The 16,091-nt window shown below is 32.8% G+C and overlaps 2 protein-coding genes across 2 annotated transcripts; one reads left to right on the top strand and one right to left on the bottom strand.

The window, feature by feature from the left end:
* The first annotated feature begins 277 nt into the window (after positions 1–277).
* On the top strand, positions 278–5,198 carry LOC143583779 (cytokinin riboside 5'-monophosphate phosphoribohydrolase LOG7-like). Its single transcript, XM_077065997.1, has 7 exons — positions 278–609; positions 1,841–1,938; positions 3,413–3,443; positions 3,904–4,003; positions 4,100–4,170; positions 4,799–4,942; positions 5,031–5,198. Exons 1-7 carry the CDS (start codon positions 499–501, stop codon positions 5,124–5,126), a joined length of 651 nt encoding a protein of 216 aa, XP_076922112.1. The 5' UTR covers positions 278–498; the 3' UTR covers positions 5,127–5,198.
* Positions 5,199–12,052: 6,854 nt separating this feature from the next.
* Positions 12,053–15,382, bottom strand: LOC143583778 (2-Cys peroxiredoxin BAS1, chloroplastic-like). The gene is made up of 7 exons (XM_077065996.1): positions 15,161–15,382; positions 13,773–13,844; positions 13,441–13,522; positions 13,267–13,346; positions 13,023–13,148; positions 12,397–12,510; positions 12,053–12,286 (listed from the first exon to the last, which is right to left on the bottom strand). The coding sequence occupies exons 1-7, from the start codon at positions 15,353–15,355 to the stop codon at positions 12,170–12,172; spliced, it is 786 nt and encodes a 261-aa protein (XP_076922111.1). The 5' UTR covers positions 15,356–15,382; the 3' UTR covers positions 12,053–12,169.
* Between the last annotated feature and the right edge of the window lie 709 nt (positions 15,383–16,091).

Raw genomic sequence — 16,091 nt, 5'->3', positions numbered from 1 at the left:
AGTACAGTGAGATAAAACTCGTTCAGTTTAAAAATCCAACTAGTGAACACCACATACTCGTCTAGTCTCACATCACCACCTGATACCGCCGAAACTAATTACTTGAAACAAGAATCAAACCTGAGTCTTCTAAAACACCAAGTTACTTTCTTACCACCACACCGTAAGCTCATTCGCTTTTAACGGCCATTAAACTAACAAACTTTTTTTAAATAAACCAATAAATATGTATATAATACACAATAAATTATGAAAAATATCTCACTTGTCCACGGGGTTAGGAGAACGTGAGAGAGGTGGGACAGTGGTGTTTTCATTTCATTTCTTTAAATCCATTTACATATTTAAATAAAAATAAAATATTGGCTTCATTCTTTCTTATATAGTTAAATCCTCTTCCCTTGTTCCAGGAAGCAAGCACATCTTCTTCTTCTCCTAACTCCTAATAATATTTCTAGAGAGAGAAAGTGAGAGAGATATAGAGAGAGAAAGTAAGATATGGAAGGTGAAACAAGATCAAGGTTTAAGAGAATATGTGTCTTCTGTGGAAGCAGCTCAGGAAAGAAACCAAGTTACCAGGAAGCTGCTATTGAACTTGGCAAAGAACTGGTATAAATATATCCTTAAAATCTACATAAAAAAAATCTAAATAATATGTTGCATATATATGTGTGTGTATATAAAGCATACCCTTTTAATATTTCTTGATCAAGATTTCAAGAGCTCATTTTATACAACCATTGTTGATCAAAACTCACCTTTGTTAAATTCTTGCTAGTTTCTTTTTTTAGTTCAAGATTATATTTTATTTAACATTATTTCACCATTTCAAGAACCCATTTTTATACACCATTCTTGATCAAAGCCCACCATTGTTTCTTGCTATTTTCTTGATTTAGTACAACATTTTCTTTTCTTTTACATTATTTAATAATTTCAAGATTTCAAGAACCTATTTTTACACCACAAATGTTGATAAAAACCCATAATTGTTTTTTGCAAGTTTCTTGATTTAGTACAAGATTTTATCTTATTTAACATTATTACACCATTTCAAGATATAAAGATTTCAAGAACCCATTTTTTGATCAAAACAAACCATTATTTCTTGCAAGTTTCTTGCTTTATGACAAGATTTTATTTTATTCTACATTATTTCACCATTTCTAAGTAACCCAAACCATACCCATTTGGTCATTTTAGTTTTCATTAAGATTATTGTTATTTGATTATTTGGTGGGAAATGAAGAATGGAAGTTAGGGTTTCTGTTTGGCATGATAGAGAGAGAGAGAGAGTATGTGTGTGTCTAGAAAGAGAAACTGCTAGCTGTAACATGCTGTCAGTTGAGCAGCCTTCTTGCATGATCTAAGTTTATGGTGGGAGGTTGTAAAAAAACAAAAAATTTATTTAATCGTAATTTAAAAAAGATTAGCTATACAGTTTATTGACCGTTTTTCTTCTGTCTTGTCTTAACGTAAACATTATATTTAAAATATAATTTGTGAATGTAAAACAAAAAAAAGATTAAAAATAACAAACAAATAAAATGTTGTGTGTGTGCCTATGAATGGGGAACCAAACGTGCCATATTAGTATAATGGCTATTTGTTAAGCATGTTTACACACCAATCAAAGGCCTCCATCATCATTTTAGTTCATGGGGTTTAATGAAATCAGTTGATGTTATAATAAAAAAATTGAATCTTGAAAAAAGGGTATTATTGTTTACAATGTGATAATGATGGGTTAATTTTCTTGATTCTGAAATGGTGAAGTGGGTGTGTGACACGTGTCAATGTTATTAAATTTTTTATTTTTTATAAATATTTTTATTGGAAGGTGGAAAGAAGGATTGATCTAGTCTATGGAGGTGGCAGCGTGGGTCTGATGGGTCTTGTTTCTCAGGCAGTTCATGATGGTGGACGGCATGTTCTAGGGTATGCTCACTCACTCTCTCTCTAGAGTTTTAAATGTGTCTATGCTACCTATATGTATTTTGAGTACTTCACAAGTTTAAGTTTAGGCCAATATTCATATAATATTACTCAAAAGTTTTCTAAAAGTTTGTATTAGACAAGTTTTTTTTTTTTTTTTTAATGTCTTGATATGTAAACGGACAATAAGTTGTGTCATGATTCTTCTTTAATAGTAAAACGTATCCTGTTGAACAAGCTTTTTCCTTTTAAGGTTTGTAAAAGTTTATTATTAAACAAGTTTTGTTTTTTAATGTCTTAATATGTTAACGGGCAATAAGCTATGTCATAACTTTTCTTGAATAGCAAAACGTATCCTTGCTGAACAAGCTTTTTCCTTTTAAGGTTTTTAAAAGTTTGTCATTAAAAAAGTTTTGTTTTTTAATGTCTTAATATGTTAACGGGCAATAAGTTGCGTTACAAACCTTCTTGGATAGCAAAACGGATGCTACTAAACAAGTTTTATTTTATTTGATAAAAATATCATCTTTCCAAAAGACAAGGAAAGTAAAGATTGATGATTTATATAATTAAATATAAAGATTATTAAAATATAAGTTTCCAAGAGAGACAAACATCACTTTCACAGTTTCACTTCATTATTCTTTGTTTTCTTGCCTTTTGTGGTGTTGGCTTGCTTAATTTTTTTGACTTAGATAGTCAAATTGACCATTTTCTACTAAATAAAATTAACAACCATACAGTTAAATTTCTTAAAATGAAAAGTGGGTTCATCTTCAAATATTAAAACACATTCAATGCAAGGAAAACTTGGGTTAAAGATGAATTTTTTTTACTGCTAGAAAGTCTTCAGGTTATGCAAGTTTGACAGGGTAAAGTCAAAGATTACACAAAGGTAATCATGCATGTTTCACGGTACTCAATGCAAAATGAGTTCTTGCAGACATCATGGGATCAAATGCTTTAAAATCTCTGATGTTGTACTTAATCAAGCTATTTTTCACCTTTTTCCTGTTGAAAACTGAACATAAACATCAAGTTCTTGAAAAAGTTGACACCTTTAGTTTGTGAAAGATTGAAAACATAGTCCCACACTCTAAAAAGCATGGTGTTTTGTATATAAAAATAATACAGGTTTCTTGATTACACAGATTAAATGAAGCATCTTTTTGTTTATGATTTATCAAAGACAACAACAAACATACATACATACATACATATGGGTCTGTCAGTCCATATTAAGCCTTATGTACATAGAAAGGTAAAACACATCATGTGAAAAGTTATAATTTTTTTTCAAAAAGTATGTAACCTTTTAGGCAGTGTTTCAAGTATGTCTCTCCCAACTTTCTTAAAAAAACCCTGACAAAATTACATTTTTACCCTTCTGATTCCACTAACACAAGTTACTGCTACAAGGGTATTTTAGGTATTTCAAATTTCAATCATAATGGGATATCTTTTTTGTTTCTTGCAGGATTATACCAAGGACTTTAATGCCCAGAGAGGTATATTCAATTATTCATGAACCTTCATATCAAAGTTTTTCTTCTTTTAGTGTCAAATAACAAAAATATTAATGCTAAAGTGACTTGTACATTGTGCTGCAAGAGTTGTACACTAGCCATTAATAAAAGCTGTATTGGCTTCTTAATATTGATTTGACATGTCTTGATGCAAACTGCATTTAATCAGCTTCCCTTTTCATGTCATTTTCTAAAACTTGTCTTTCTTGACTTTATGAACCAAAAATAGCAATAAACCAACTTATTATTTCTATATAAGTTAGTTGCTGGTTACAGTTTAACTAAATTAGTTAACTTTGTTGAAATCTTGACAAAGAAACCCAAACTTTTTAACTTTTTACACACCCATTTAAGGATTTCAAGTTATTTTTTTTGTGGGTCCCATTTTTATTTTTTTTGGTGAAGTTTAATACTTTTTTTTTATTTTTTTGTGTTTTAAAAGATAACTGGTGAGCCGGTTGGTGAAGTGAGAGCTGTGGCGGATATGCATGAAAGAAAAGCTGAGATGGCTCGTCAAGCTGATGCGTTTATCGCTCTCCCGGGTATAATTTATATAAATGGTTTATAAATTATAAAGATTTAAAATCTTGAAAACATTTTGAAAAACATGTCATGTTGGACTACTAAATTTTTATCAGGTGGCTATGGCACCCTTGAAGAACTGCTAGAAGTCATCACATGGGCTCAGCTCAAAATCCACCATAAACCTGTAAGTAAAAAAAAATTCTAAAGCTTTTTTTCTTTAAAGTCTAATTTACTAATTAGTTACTTCTTTAGGATGTAAATTTTGCTTATAGGATACTTTATATTTTGTTAACATTAAATTGCACACAAAAGATAAAATTGTTTCATATTATGGTTTAACTTAGTTTTTGTATGTATATGTGTATATATGTTTGATCTTTTTTATTAATTGTTCCATGTTATGTTTTAAGATGGTATATATGTATTTATTTATTTATTTTTATTATTTATAACATCATCTGGTTTTTAAACTTGTTCGACTAGTGAGAGCGGTAAGGAGGTTGGTTCGCTGACCCGATCTTGTTAAGAAAACATTGACCAACACCTATAAGTTGTACAATCATGCATAAAAGGTTGTTATCCAATGATTTTGATTGCAACCAAATATGGAAGAATTTAAAAGGGCATCTTTTTGGTCAAATGTTGGTAGAGCATAGAAGAATCAAATACATGTGAATAGATGTTTTTAGAAGATTTGTTGCATCATCATCCTGCATTTTCAATATTGTTTTTATATATTTTGTGTTCCAAAGATAAAAGCATAATGGGCCCCACTTTAATAACTGTCATCTTATTTTGTGGATCATGTCCAGGTTGGTCTCTTGAATGTGGAGGGCTACTATAACTCATTGTTGTCTTTCATAGACAAGGCTGTTGATGAAGGCTTTATCTCCCCAACAGCTCGTCGGATCATTGTCTCCGCCCCAACCGCTGAACAGTTGGTCCGACAGCTAGAGGTTAGAGTAGTCCATATTATTTTTTATTATACATTTAGTTAGTTATGTTTGTCTGTCTGTCACTGAAAGTCATCTGATTTGTTTTTAGGAATTTGTCCCGGAATATGATGAAATTGTGGCAAAGTTGACGTGGGACGAGGTGGATAGACTTAATTGTGTACCCGATGCAGGCGTTCAGACGTGAAGTGGCGGTTTGATGATGGTTATTTTTGGTGAAGTTAGTATGCTATGGGGGTATATATATTAATGATCTATATATAGATATATATATATATATATAGAAACACTTATGAAATGGTACATCTCCTAAGGTGGTGATTGTTTTGGTTTTGCGGGGATGAATGTCCTTCAATTTGATGTATATGATACTATGGAGATGATACCTTTGATCTTAACTTTTGCAAGTTTAATTAATGGGTATTAATATTTATCTTTCTTGTTTTCTAAAATCTTGTTTGGTTGTTTCTTGGTGTATATAATATATTGTTTATATTTGATTTAGTTGATTTTTTTTATTATGTGTCTACTATCTTATAATAAAATAATGTAATAATGATTTAATATATTTGAAACTTTGTGGTTACATTGTTGTTTACATAGGTGGAGATAATATATTAATTTTTTTGGAACGGCAATTATTGGTTTTAGAATACATGAATTTTTAATAATTTCTTTTCATAATATTCTAACTTTCATTAAAACAGCGAACTAACTAGCAAGAAATTAGAGAAAAAATAAAAGAAGCAAATTGAAAAAACAAAAAACAAAAAAAAGACAGATCTTTCTATTTTAGAGTTTGGTACGAGGACCTATTTTTAATCCATAAGTACGGTAAGGATTTAACGTCTTACATTATATCTGAAACCGAAAATGTTTTATCATCGCCTTCTTTTCTAAATGCACCAACACATAATAATATCTTATAGGACTTTTCATCTTTTTGTCACAAATAGGGGCTATTTTATGGATTATTAAGACCGAAAAAGCGAATGAGGGGGGGGGGGGGGGGGGGGGCTATGAACTTACCTATTGCCAACTTGGTTGTCAACATGATAAGAAGTTACAGGTGGCTTGCATTTTTTATTTTAGTAAGTTAATTTGAAACTTGAAAGTGTGATTAAGCCAATTTTAAATAGGATGTGATCCTCATACATTATCCTCACACGACTATACGGTCGTGTAGGATACGAATGACTAACAAGGGGAAAAAAAACATTTTTTGCAGCCTATACGACCGTATAGACGTATATGAGCCGTATAGGCATTAAATGGCTCGTATTGCTCCCAGACAAACCATAAAACCTATACCACCTATACGGTCGTATAGGGTTATATGACCGTATAGAAAACATTTACAGAAAAATTCAGATTTTCTTTTGACCACCATTAATCGCTGCCGGAAAACGACTATACGAAACGTATAGTGCTATATGACCCGTATAGATAGATTTTCAATGGTGCTATACAACACATGAAATGGTTGAAAAAAAGAACATTTAAAATTGCTAAAAAAAATGATACAAGTCAGATAATATATAAAAAAATTCATAAAAAATGTCTATACGGCCGTATAACTAGGCCTATACGACCCGTATAGGGCTATACGAGGCACTATAAACGATGGCCTACAACATCGACACGATTAAGGTGTTATATGACCGTATAGCCCTATACGAGCCGCATAAAGAAAAAATGGTGTATGAGGATCATAGGTGGTGTGGAAGATCCTAAGCCTTTTAAATTTAGTTCTAATAATAATAATAATAATAATAATAACAACATACCATCTCCGTCAACACTCGATATCACAATCTCCATCGACATCACGTGAGTGTGACAATCACCATCCTTCAGCTTTTGCCTCTTATGTCGCTATCATACTTGATTGATTCATACTTGACCAACTATATAGAAACAAATAAGCTAAACTATGACAGGAACTTAAAAAGGTACCATTTGAGCTACATCCATATTTACGAGACTTAGGCTATACGTAGTGGAGGGGCTATAAATTGGGGCGTTTTGCGCAGTGTGGCGTTCAATCAGTAAGGGATGAGAATTTGTTTTTGAGTTGTAATGGTGTAGGGGCTACAACTAGTAATATATATATATAACACATCCATACATGCCGGCCCCACCACCCTGAAATTCGCCCCTTCTTCCAGGCGACGAGAAGACCTCGCCCCCGCCCCTTTTCGCCCAAAAATAGCCCAGGGGTCGGTGTTCGCGCCCCTTCGCGCCCAACAATCGCCCAAATCGGCGTCCACTACACATAGCCTTATAAGCCATGAAGTGGTAACGTCTTAATTTATTTTACCAAAAGGTTTTGATGTAATAAATTGAGTATTAAAAAATTAGGGTAAGTTAACATACAAATGACAGGTATTAGCTTACAAAGTGTATGTGGCCACTAGAAGGCGGCATGTGGTATGTGGAAGAAGTGATTTTATCCGTCGATAATTACATATAAAGTCAAATAATTATAAATATAATTTTTTTAATGGTAACAAGTTATTTATAAGTAATAAGAAAGTTACAATCCATATTAAGTTGTCCATAAATATGACTTTGCATCAGCATTAGCTTGACATCAACGTTATTGTGTTCTTCAATATCGCCCATCAGTACGATGTTATCCATCAGCATTAACTTCGTTCATAGACAACAAGTATTATTAATAGCAAAAATGTTTATAACTATGTAATGATACATGAAATGTTCTTCTACTTTACTCTAAATTATAATTATTATTTCTAAGCGTATACCATTGATTTTGTTATTCGTGTTTCACTATTTTTTATTATTAATAGTAAGAATTGATATTTGTTATTAGAGTTGTTCCAATCGTTTTCATCTTAATAACAATGCAACTATAACACTTCTTTTATTTGATTAGTTGTTTCAATAAGTTTCAAATCACATATTTGATTAAAATAACATAAAATCATATTTAATTGATAATGTTAATAAAATTATTAAAGCAAACTATAATTAAAAACCGATTTCCGTAATTTCTTATAATTTAAACCATACTATTATGTTATTCTAATTCTAATCCCTATATAACATTACAACTTACTCAATTTATTATTTACTCAAACTTCTTTACATCTATGGTCCGAAAGAATTGCATATCATATTGTAAATTATTTTTTTCATTTTGTCAAATACGAAATTCCTCTCATAGCAAAAAAATAATTATTATTATTTGATTACGCAATGAATGTTTACCATAGGTCAATGGAGCTTTTAAGAACAACTGCATGCTTAATGAGATTGATGTACTCAACAATAATTATGCTATCAAGGTTCGAGTCACAATAGTTTCGCCTGTTTATGATCATTGGTTTCTCACTAAAGACATCTTCATTGAAACAAAGTCTATCGATGAAATGATAATGTTCATAATTTTGGTTGTTTGTTTTTAACTATATATTTTTACACGATGATTGTCAACAGTTAAATAAATGCCAAAAATGAAGTATGACAATGTCTTTTGAGTTTTGAGTTTCATTATGTGTTTCTTGTTGTTGGTGTAGTCCAAATGGAATCGCAGAATGTAAAAATGCGGAATAGATAGTTTCAAATCGGTTTCTTAAAATGAGTACTAAGCTTTGGCAAAATTGTTTGAATTCGATACACTGACTATGATTTTGTGGTGAGTTTAACTTTCTTCTTCGCATATAAGAAAAATTATAACACATTTGTTTATATTTCAGTGATTGTGTAAGAAACAAAACCTTTTGTATGTTACATTTTTTTGACATATAACATATGACTTTACTCTACGATGTAGTTTTTATTAATATATTTTGAAGGGCAACTAGGCATCCACCAACACCAACTAGCAACTTATTTTAGAACTTCCAAACCTCATGTTTCGTGCTTCTGTTGGCCACCAACTATCTGATCAATTGAATCCCTCAATCTTTTTATATTATGATCATGTAGCACACTTATCTTTCTTTATTTTAATTCACACTACATTCATATAATTTAGAGTTCATTACTTCATTATAAAAGTCATACACGGAGTTCCAAATATTGCTTTAGAGTTCTGCTTTATAAATTTTAATTCAAAATTGGTAAATTGGATTTTAATAATCCAAAGTTTCAAACTTAATGCAGTTGGCCGATAGTAATCTTAAGTTTAAAATAGCTTTTACTGGTCTCAACTTTCACACTATTTGTTTTCATTGAATCTTCTTTAAAAAAAATTTAACGACGTTAAGTCTTTTCCAAAATTCAAATTGATGTCTTGGGACTTTTGATTGGAATGAGAATACGAATCAATTAATGTAAAACTTAACTCGAAACGGTACTTCAAACAGCTTGATATTTGTTAATTAAAATATTAAACACCGGAATTAAACCATCCTTTAGTCTTTTGGACCATCGTTTAAAGGTAAGTTTTACATCAATCGACTTGTATCCTCATTCCGATCAAAAGACCTAAAATATCACTTTGAAATTTGGAAAAAAAAAACTTCACGTTGTTAAGTTTTTTTTAACGATGTCCAATGGAAACAAATAGTGTGAAAGTTGGGACCAGTGACAACTATTTTTAAAGTTGGGATAATTATTGGTCAATTGTATTAAGTTGAGATTGTTAAAATCCAATTTGCCTTCAAAATTAATCACTAATATTATTGATTTCATAACGACATTGATCAATTTTAAATTTTTAAATGCATATACTTGAGGTTTTTTTTATTAATTAGTTCATACTTGATCAATAAACTTAATGTTTAGTAATTAGAGTATAAGTAGTACATAATTCATAGAGATCAAATTAGTATGTTGATTCGATTGTTGTTAGCGATAATGATTAGAGAATGCTTGGTTGTTAAGATCTTGATCTTAATCTTATGATGTTACATTTTTTTTATTATAATTTAAATAAAATCTTACATATGACATGATCATATTGGAGGACATTGATTTGATATTATCTTGCTTGACTTGAACTAATGAATTTAATAGGCACACATCTTAACTAATCTTTTAAAATAACACTAAACAACCCATACACTAACCGACTAAAAGTCCTATAACAATAAATGTCATTAAATCATTCTCTCAAGTTAAACGCTTATATATATAAATACTTAAAAAACCTATTTTATAAATAAAATCATCTTGTGTCATGTACTCATGTTACAATATAATACAACACATATAAAACTGACTGATATTTCTAGAAACCAGATAGTTAGCTACTATCATTCACACAAACCTAATAGTAAGCTCATGTAAGAAAACAGATTGTAAAAGGAATATGATGTGATCATAATGATTAGAATATGTTGTGAAGATAATGATCAGAAATCTAAGGTGGTAAGCATGTGTTTTTATGTTTTTGTTAAGCTCGCTTATGTGTCGGTTTTTAAGTCTCGGGAAGAAATAATATATTTAGACTCGAAACTTTGAATTAATTTTTTTAGTAAAAGGCGCATGTGGTTCCAAGTTAATACTGACTTATTTGTAGGAATTGAACATTTTTATATAAATCTCTCATTGAAGATTTATCAAATTAGTTATCATTTCTGAATCTCGGAAAAGAGATTAATAATTGGTTAAGAGGTCATTGTCAATACGATTTATCTCATATTATAAGTCCCACAAAAAGGGTGAAATGAAAAAAAATTAATATCATATGCCTCAAAATAAGAATCTAAATCATGAGTCAATAAGCCCTAACCTGATGTAACTTTGAGAGAGGAACAATGAGAATTAGAAGTTCCAAACACTACAAATTTATGGTTGTGTGGGACAAATTAATGAACATGTAGAAAAAAGGCCTAGACTAGGAACCCACAAAATATAAAGCTCCTTTTGGTTAGAATATAACCCAAAGAAATTTAAGCATTGGGCCCAAAAACTTGCCTCATTAGTCATGGGGTTCATTTTTTCTTGATTAGGCCTTTGGGCCTACCTTTTTTAATTATTTTAATTTTCATTTTTTAATATTGAGTTTATGTGAATCCAAGTTGACTTGTGTATAAATCGGGGTTTTCAAATATTAGGGTTTAAGTATGAAAGGGTTCGGGTATTGGCAACACCTGGTTGGGTTCGGGTTCGGGTTCGGGTCAGGAATAGAACCGGGTATTTGAATACCCTATTTTCAGATATTGAAAAAACTCTATTTTCGAGTTTTTTCTGGCTTTTTTTTTCGGATAAATATAGGATTTTTTAAGGGGTTGCACCTTTTAGGATTATTTTTCCCGGTATTTTTTGGCTAAAATCGGGTATTTGTAAAACCCGGTTCGGGTATGGAACCAGGTACAAATCGGGTCACGGGTTTTGGTACTGAAATGCATACTCTATCCGTACCCTACGGGTAGGGTCGGGTACGGATTCAGGTATTAAAAACCCGGGTATAAAAAAATCGATTCTGGGTATTTTTATCGGGTCCGGTTCTGGGTTCCGTTTTTTTTTCACCTCTGGTTATTGGTGGTGTCTCCCTTTGAGAATCTAAGATAGAAGAATTTACAAAAATGATTGTCACAATTATGAAGTTTTTGTCGTTAATGTTTCTTATCTTTGTATTATTTATTATTTATTTTCATTATTTGTAACATTATTTTGCATAATAGTACATGCTAATTGCTCCAATTTTGCAAAAAAAAAAAAATTTTTACCATCGGTGTTATGTATATATAATAATTTTATCCACCAAATAATAATTCTACTACTAAATGACACCTTCAATTGTTAAATCATATACTCCACTATTATCGTCATTTATATGTCTTCAAGTTGTTATAAATATAAAAACATAATATTTTTGTAAAAATTATTTGTTCTTATAAATCTACCATTTACAAATGATTCATCTAATTTTATACTCTTTTAGATGTTATTGGCTTAGCCGCCCCTAATATCATAGTCTATGTTTTGGACCATAATCGAATAACAAACAATAGTCAAGTTCGGTGCGAATCAATTCGAAAACAAGGTATAACCAAAACCAAACTGTCAGTTATTTCGGTATAATTTTATCAGTTAATTCGGTTTCAGTCGCACTAACCTACAAATCGGTAACGAAGTACCTTTTAACTCGCACATTTGTGAAACTGAACATACTCTTATTATAATCAAAATACTCACCGAAAGTTTCGAGCTTTTAACATGCTTACAACAATATTTGTTAACAAATTCAGTCCAGACTTCACAAGGGTTTTTCCCAAAAATCAACTCGATACAATACAAAAAACCGGTTTCTAATTATATGGCTGCAAAGTATTCCTTGCTGCCCTTCGGGTCAGGCTTCATTGACTTCTCCCCGGGCTTCCATCCAGCCGGGCACACCTCATCCGGATTCTCTTGTACAAATTGCAACGCCTAAGGTACAATCATAAAAACACAATTAACCAATAAGCTTCAAATATTAAAAAAACCGATAGATTCGGGCCGTGTTACTTTTATCTTTAACGGGTCAAGTCAACGTTTACCTGAAGTGTTCTCAACGTTTCGTCAACGCTTCGACCAATCGCAAGATTATTAATTGTGGAGTGTTGGATTACACCTTCCTTGTCAATAATAAAAAGCCCTCTCAATGCTATTCCCTGAAATTAAAAACAAACATTTTGTCACATAGTAAATATTTATACACAAATAGCCAAAAAGTTAACAAAAATAGAGGTGTGCGTGGTGCAGTTCGGTGCGGTTTTGGGCTAAAACCAAAACTTCGGTTTTTGGATTTTTGAAACCGATCTGTTTCGGTTTTTTTGGTTTCGGTTCAGTTTCGGTTTTTGTCGTTTGAGCTTGAAAATTTAAGGGCCGAAAAAAAGTTGGCCGAAATAATTAATTTAGGTATAAAACAATTTGGTTAATAATTAACTAATTGACTATCATACATTTGGCCAAAAATATGAGTTACATATTTATTAAATTCTTATAAATTACTTAAAATAAAAAAATAAAAATCTAGAAATTCAGTTTGGTTCGGTTTTTATAAAAATATAAAACCAAACCGTCTATTTTTGTTTCGGTTTGGAATTTTTGATTTTTCCGGTTTCGGATTGGTTTTTTCGGTTTCTCGCACAACCCTAACTAAAAATTATTTATAAATACGTACCTGATCTTCAATCAACACATTAAAAGCCTTTGAAATTGTTTTTGTAACATCAGAAACCAGTGGGTAGTTAAGATCACCAAGACCACCAGACTTTCTATCGGTTTGAACCCACGCAAGATGCGAAAACTGCAAAAGTATAAAATAATAATAATAATCTTGAAACGAAAAGTTATGTATTTTGTCGCCATTAAAACGATATTTTACTTATGCAAGAAAATGTTAAAAAAAGTAACAGAAATTTTACCACGCTGTCTACAGACACGCCCAATATTTCAGTATTTATCTGCTCGAATTCTGCATATCGGTCACTGAATGCAGTGATTTCTACAATAACAAAACAAAATTAGTAAAATCTGAAGCAAATTAAACTATATCCGTATTCCAGTAAATATGTTTAACGAGTAATGAGTTGACACACCGGTTGGACAAACGAAAGTGAAGTCCAAAGGGTAGAAAAAGAGAATGACGTATTTCTTGCCGATGTAGTCGGAGAGCTTAACCTGCAACGACCATTTTTTACGAAGTTACAGAATTTTCTATTTCTTAACGTAAATTAGTGGATCAGTGGCGCACAATACTCACTAAAATAATATAAATAGGCATGTAAACGAACCGAACGAACACGAACAAGATCATGTTTACGTTCGTTCATTTTTAATGGCTAAATCGTGTTCGTTCATTTTATCTTTAACCGAACGCTTACATGCCAAAATTTAAATTTAAAAAGTAAAAATTGAAACTTTTAGTTACATTGATGAACTCTTGATCAAAAACAGCCTCCGCCTCAAAGTCGGGGGCTTGATTTCCGACAAGTGGCAGTCCCTGCAAGTAAAAAGATGATCAACATTATTCAATACCGAATTCTCATAACTGTAATCAAACATTTAAACTCGCGATACTAACATAAAAAAAATACATTTGTAAACCAACCCGTTTTGAACAGAAACTCATCGAAACCCGAACACGTTCTAACCTGAAACCTGTTCTGACCCGACCCCTTTCGAACCGAACAAAAATAACCCTTTTTGAATCGGCCCGTTCTGACCCTACCCGTTATGACCTGAAACCACCCAACCTGTTTTGAACCGAAACTTGCCCCGACCCGAACCCGTTCTAACACGAAACCTGTTCTGACCGACCCTTTCAACCTGAACCAAAATAATCCTTTTTTGAATCGACCCGTTCAGACCCGAACCCACCCAACGTATTTTGAACCGAAACTCGTCCTGGCCCGAACCTTTTCTGACTGACCCCTTTCAACCTGAACCAAAATAACCTTTTTTTGGCTCGATCTGTTCTGACATTAGCCCACTATGACCTGACCCGTTTGACCCATCCTGACCCTAAACCGTTATGACCTGAAACCCACCCAACGCATTTTTAACCCAAAATCGTCCCGACCCGAACCCGTTCTAACCGACCCATTTCAACCCAAACCGTTCTAACCGACCCATTTCGACCAGAACCAAAATTACCCATTTTGAATCGACCTGTTTTGACCCTAACCCATTATGACCCAACCCACCCGACCGACCCGTTTGTCAGTCCTAATTATTTGGTGAATAAGGGTCCACATTACTCACCCGACCCCTTTCAACCCAAACCAAAATAACCCTTTTAGAACCGATCCGTTCCAACCCGAACCCACCCGACCCGACCAATTTGTCAATCATAACTATTTGGTGAATAAGTGTCCACATTACTCACCCGACCCCTTTCTTTCAACCCGAACCAAAACAACCATTTTTTTAATCAACCCACCCGAACCCGTTCTAACCGACCCATTTCAACCCGAACCGTTCTAACCGACCCATTTCAACCAGAACCAAATTAACCCTTTTTGAATCGACCCGTTCCAACCCTAACCCACTATGACCCGAACCCACCCGACCCGACCCATTTTTCAGTCCTAACTATTTGGTGAATAAGGTTCCACATTACTCACCCGGCCCCTTTCTTTCGACCCGAACCAAAACAACCCATTTTTGAATCAACCCACCCGACCCGACCCGTTTGTCAGTCTTAAAAAGTATATGGTGAACAAGGGTCTAACATTATTCAATCCCCAATTCACAACACTACCATCAAAACCCATTAGCAAGCAATAAAGAATCAATTAACAGAAGCAGACTACTTACAGCTTTAACGACAAACGAACTCCGGCGGGCAGTTGACTGTCGGAAAGATAACGATGACCGGAGGGATTTGGATTGGAAGGTTAAAGAAGATGAATTAGAGAAGCTTAAGGCTTGAGATTTTGGTGAACTTGAATAAGAAGACCTGGGGTTTGTGGATGAAACGACAGCTGCAAAAGCAGATGAAGCAGCAGCCATTGTTGTTGTTGTGTTCTCAAAGTGGTGTGATTGGTCTTGGTTTTAAGGTGGAGATGTGATGTGTAAAGGATAAAGGAAGATAAGGGGTTTTGTGGGGGTGGGTTGATTACTTGATATCAGTATAAACCGAGTAAGATATGCGAGATCTGGGTGTCATACCCGAGTAAAAATATATCTGACTATTTTCTCTTTATGTAAATCGGGTCCTAGGTCACGAGAATACCACTAAACGAGTCTTAGTCAGGTCTTAAGGGTCTGAATTGTTTGCACACTCATATATATCATTTCTAGTTGTTTCTTGAAGTACACATAAATGTATATGATATGACAGACGTAGAGTATAATACATGTGTTTGTACTCCGCTCCTCTAACATAAATCGAGACACAAGTGAAATTTTTAAGTATGAGGTTAGCAAAAGTTGGCGACTTATTCAAAACTATGATATCATTGTTAGAACTGACAACTCTAAAGAATGAATGTTGATCCATGTTTCATGTGACTCCACAACTTCAAACATTGTCGATGGGTGTAGATGATCACGCCACCTGTACGGATTTCATTACGCATTAGACATGATTATTTGCAATAAGGGTCGAGACACGAGTGCTGAGAATACCACTAAATGGGTATGGGTCGGGTCTGGCCTGTTTGAACATTTCTAGCAGTTTCTTGAAGTACGCATAAATTCAAACCTTTTTATATCTTTTGAAGATGTAAATGATAGAACACAGAGT

Source organism: Bidens hawaiensis, unplaced genomic scaffold (assembly GCF_021521415.1).
Source record: "Bidens hawaiensis isolate Kalapana, Puna unplaced genomic scaffold, B.hawaiensis_p1.1 tig00032518_1, whole genome shotgun sequence".
Classification (NCBI taxonomy): domain Eukaryota; kingdom Viridiplantae; phylum Streptophyta; class Magnoliopsida; order Asterales; family Asteraceae; genus Bidens; species Bidens hawaiensis.
This window is presented reverse-complemented; position numbering and strand designations above follow the sequence as displayed.

Bases quoted from the DNA above. Each gene is read 5' to 3' on its own strand.
- LOC143583778 (XM_077065996.1), bottom strand. From the start codon at position 15,355: ATGGCTGCTGCTTCATCTGCTTTTGCAGCTGTCGTTTCATCCACAAAC. The intron at 13,347-13,440 runs GTGTGTCAACTC...TTGTTATTGTAG, and splicing joins CACTTTCGTTTGTCCAACCG to AAATCACTGCATTCAGTGAC. The intron at 12,287-12,396 runs GTAAACGTTGAC...ATTGTACCTTAG, and splicing joins AAACGTTGAGAACACTTCAG to GCGTTGCAATTTGTACAAGA.
- LOC143583779 (XM_077065997.1), top strand. From the start codon at position 499: ATGGAAGGTGAAACAAGATCAAGGTTTAAGAGAATATGTGTCTTCTGT. The intron at 610-1,840 runs GTATAAATATAT...TTTTATTGGAAG, and splicing joins TTGAACTTGGCAAAGAACTG to GTGGAAAGAAGGATTGATCT. The intron at 3,444-3,903 runs GTATATTCAATT...GTGTTTTAAAAG, and splicing joins GGACTTTAATGCCCAGAGAG to ATAACTGGTGAGCCGGTTGG.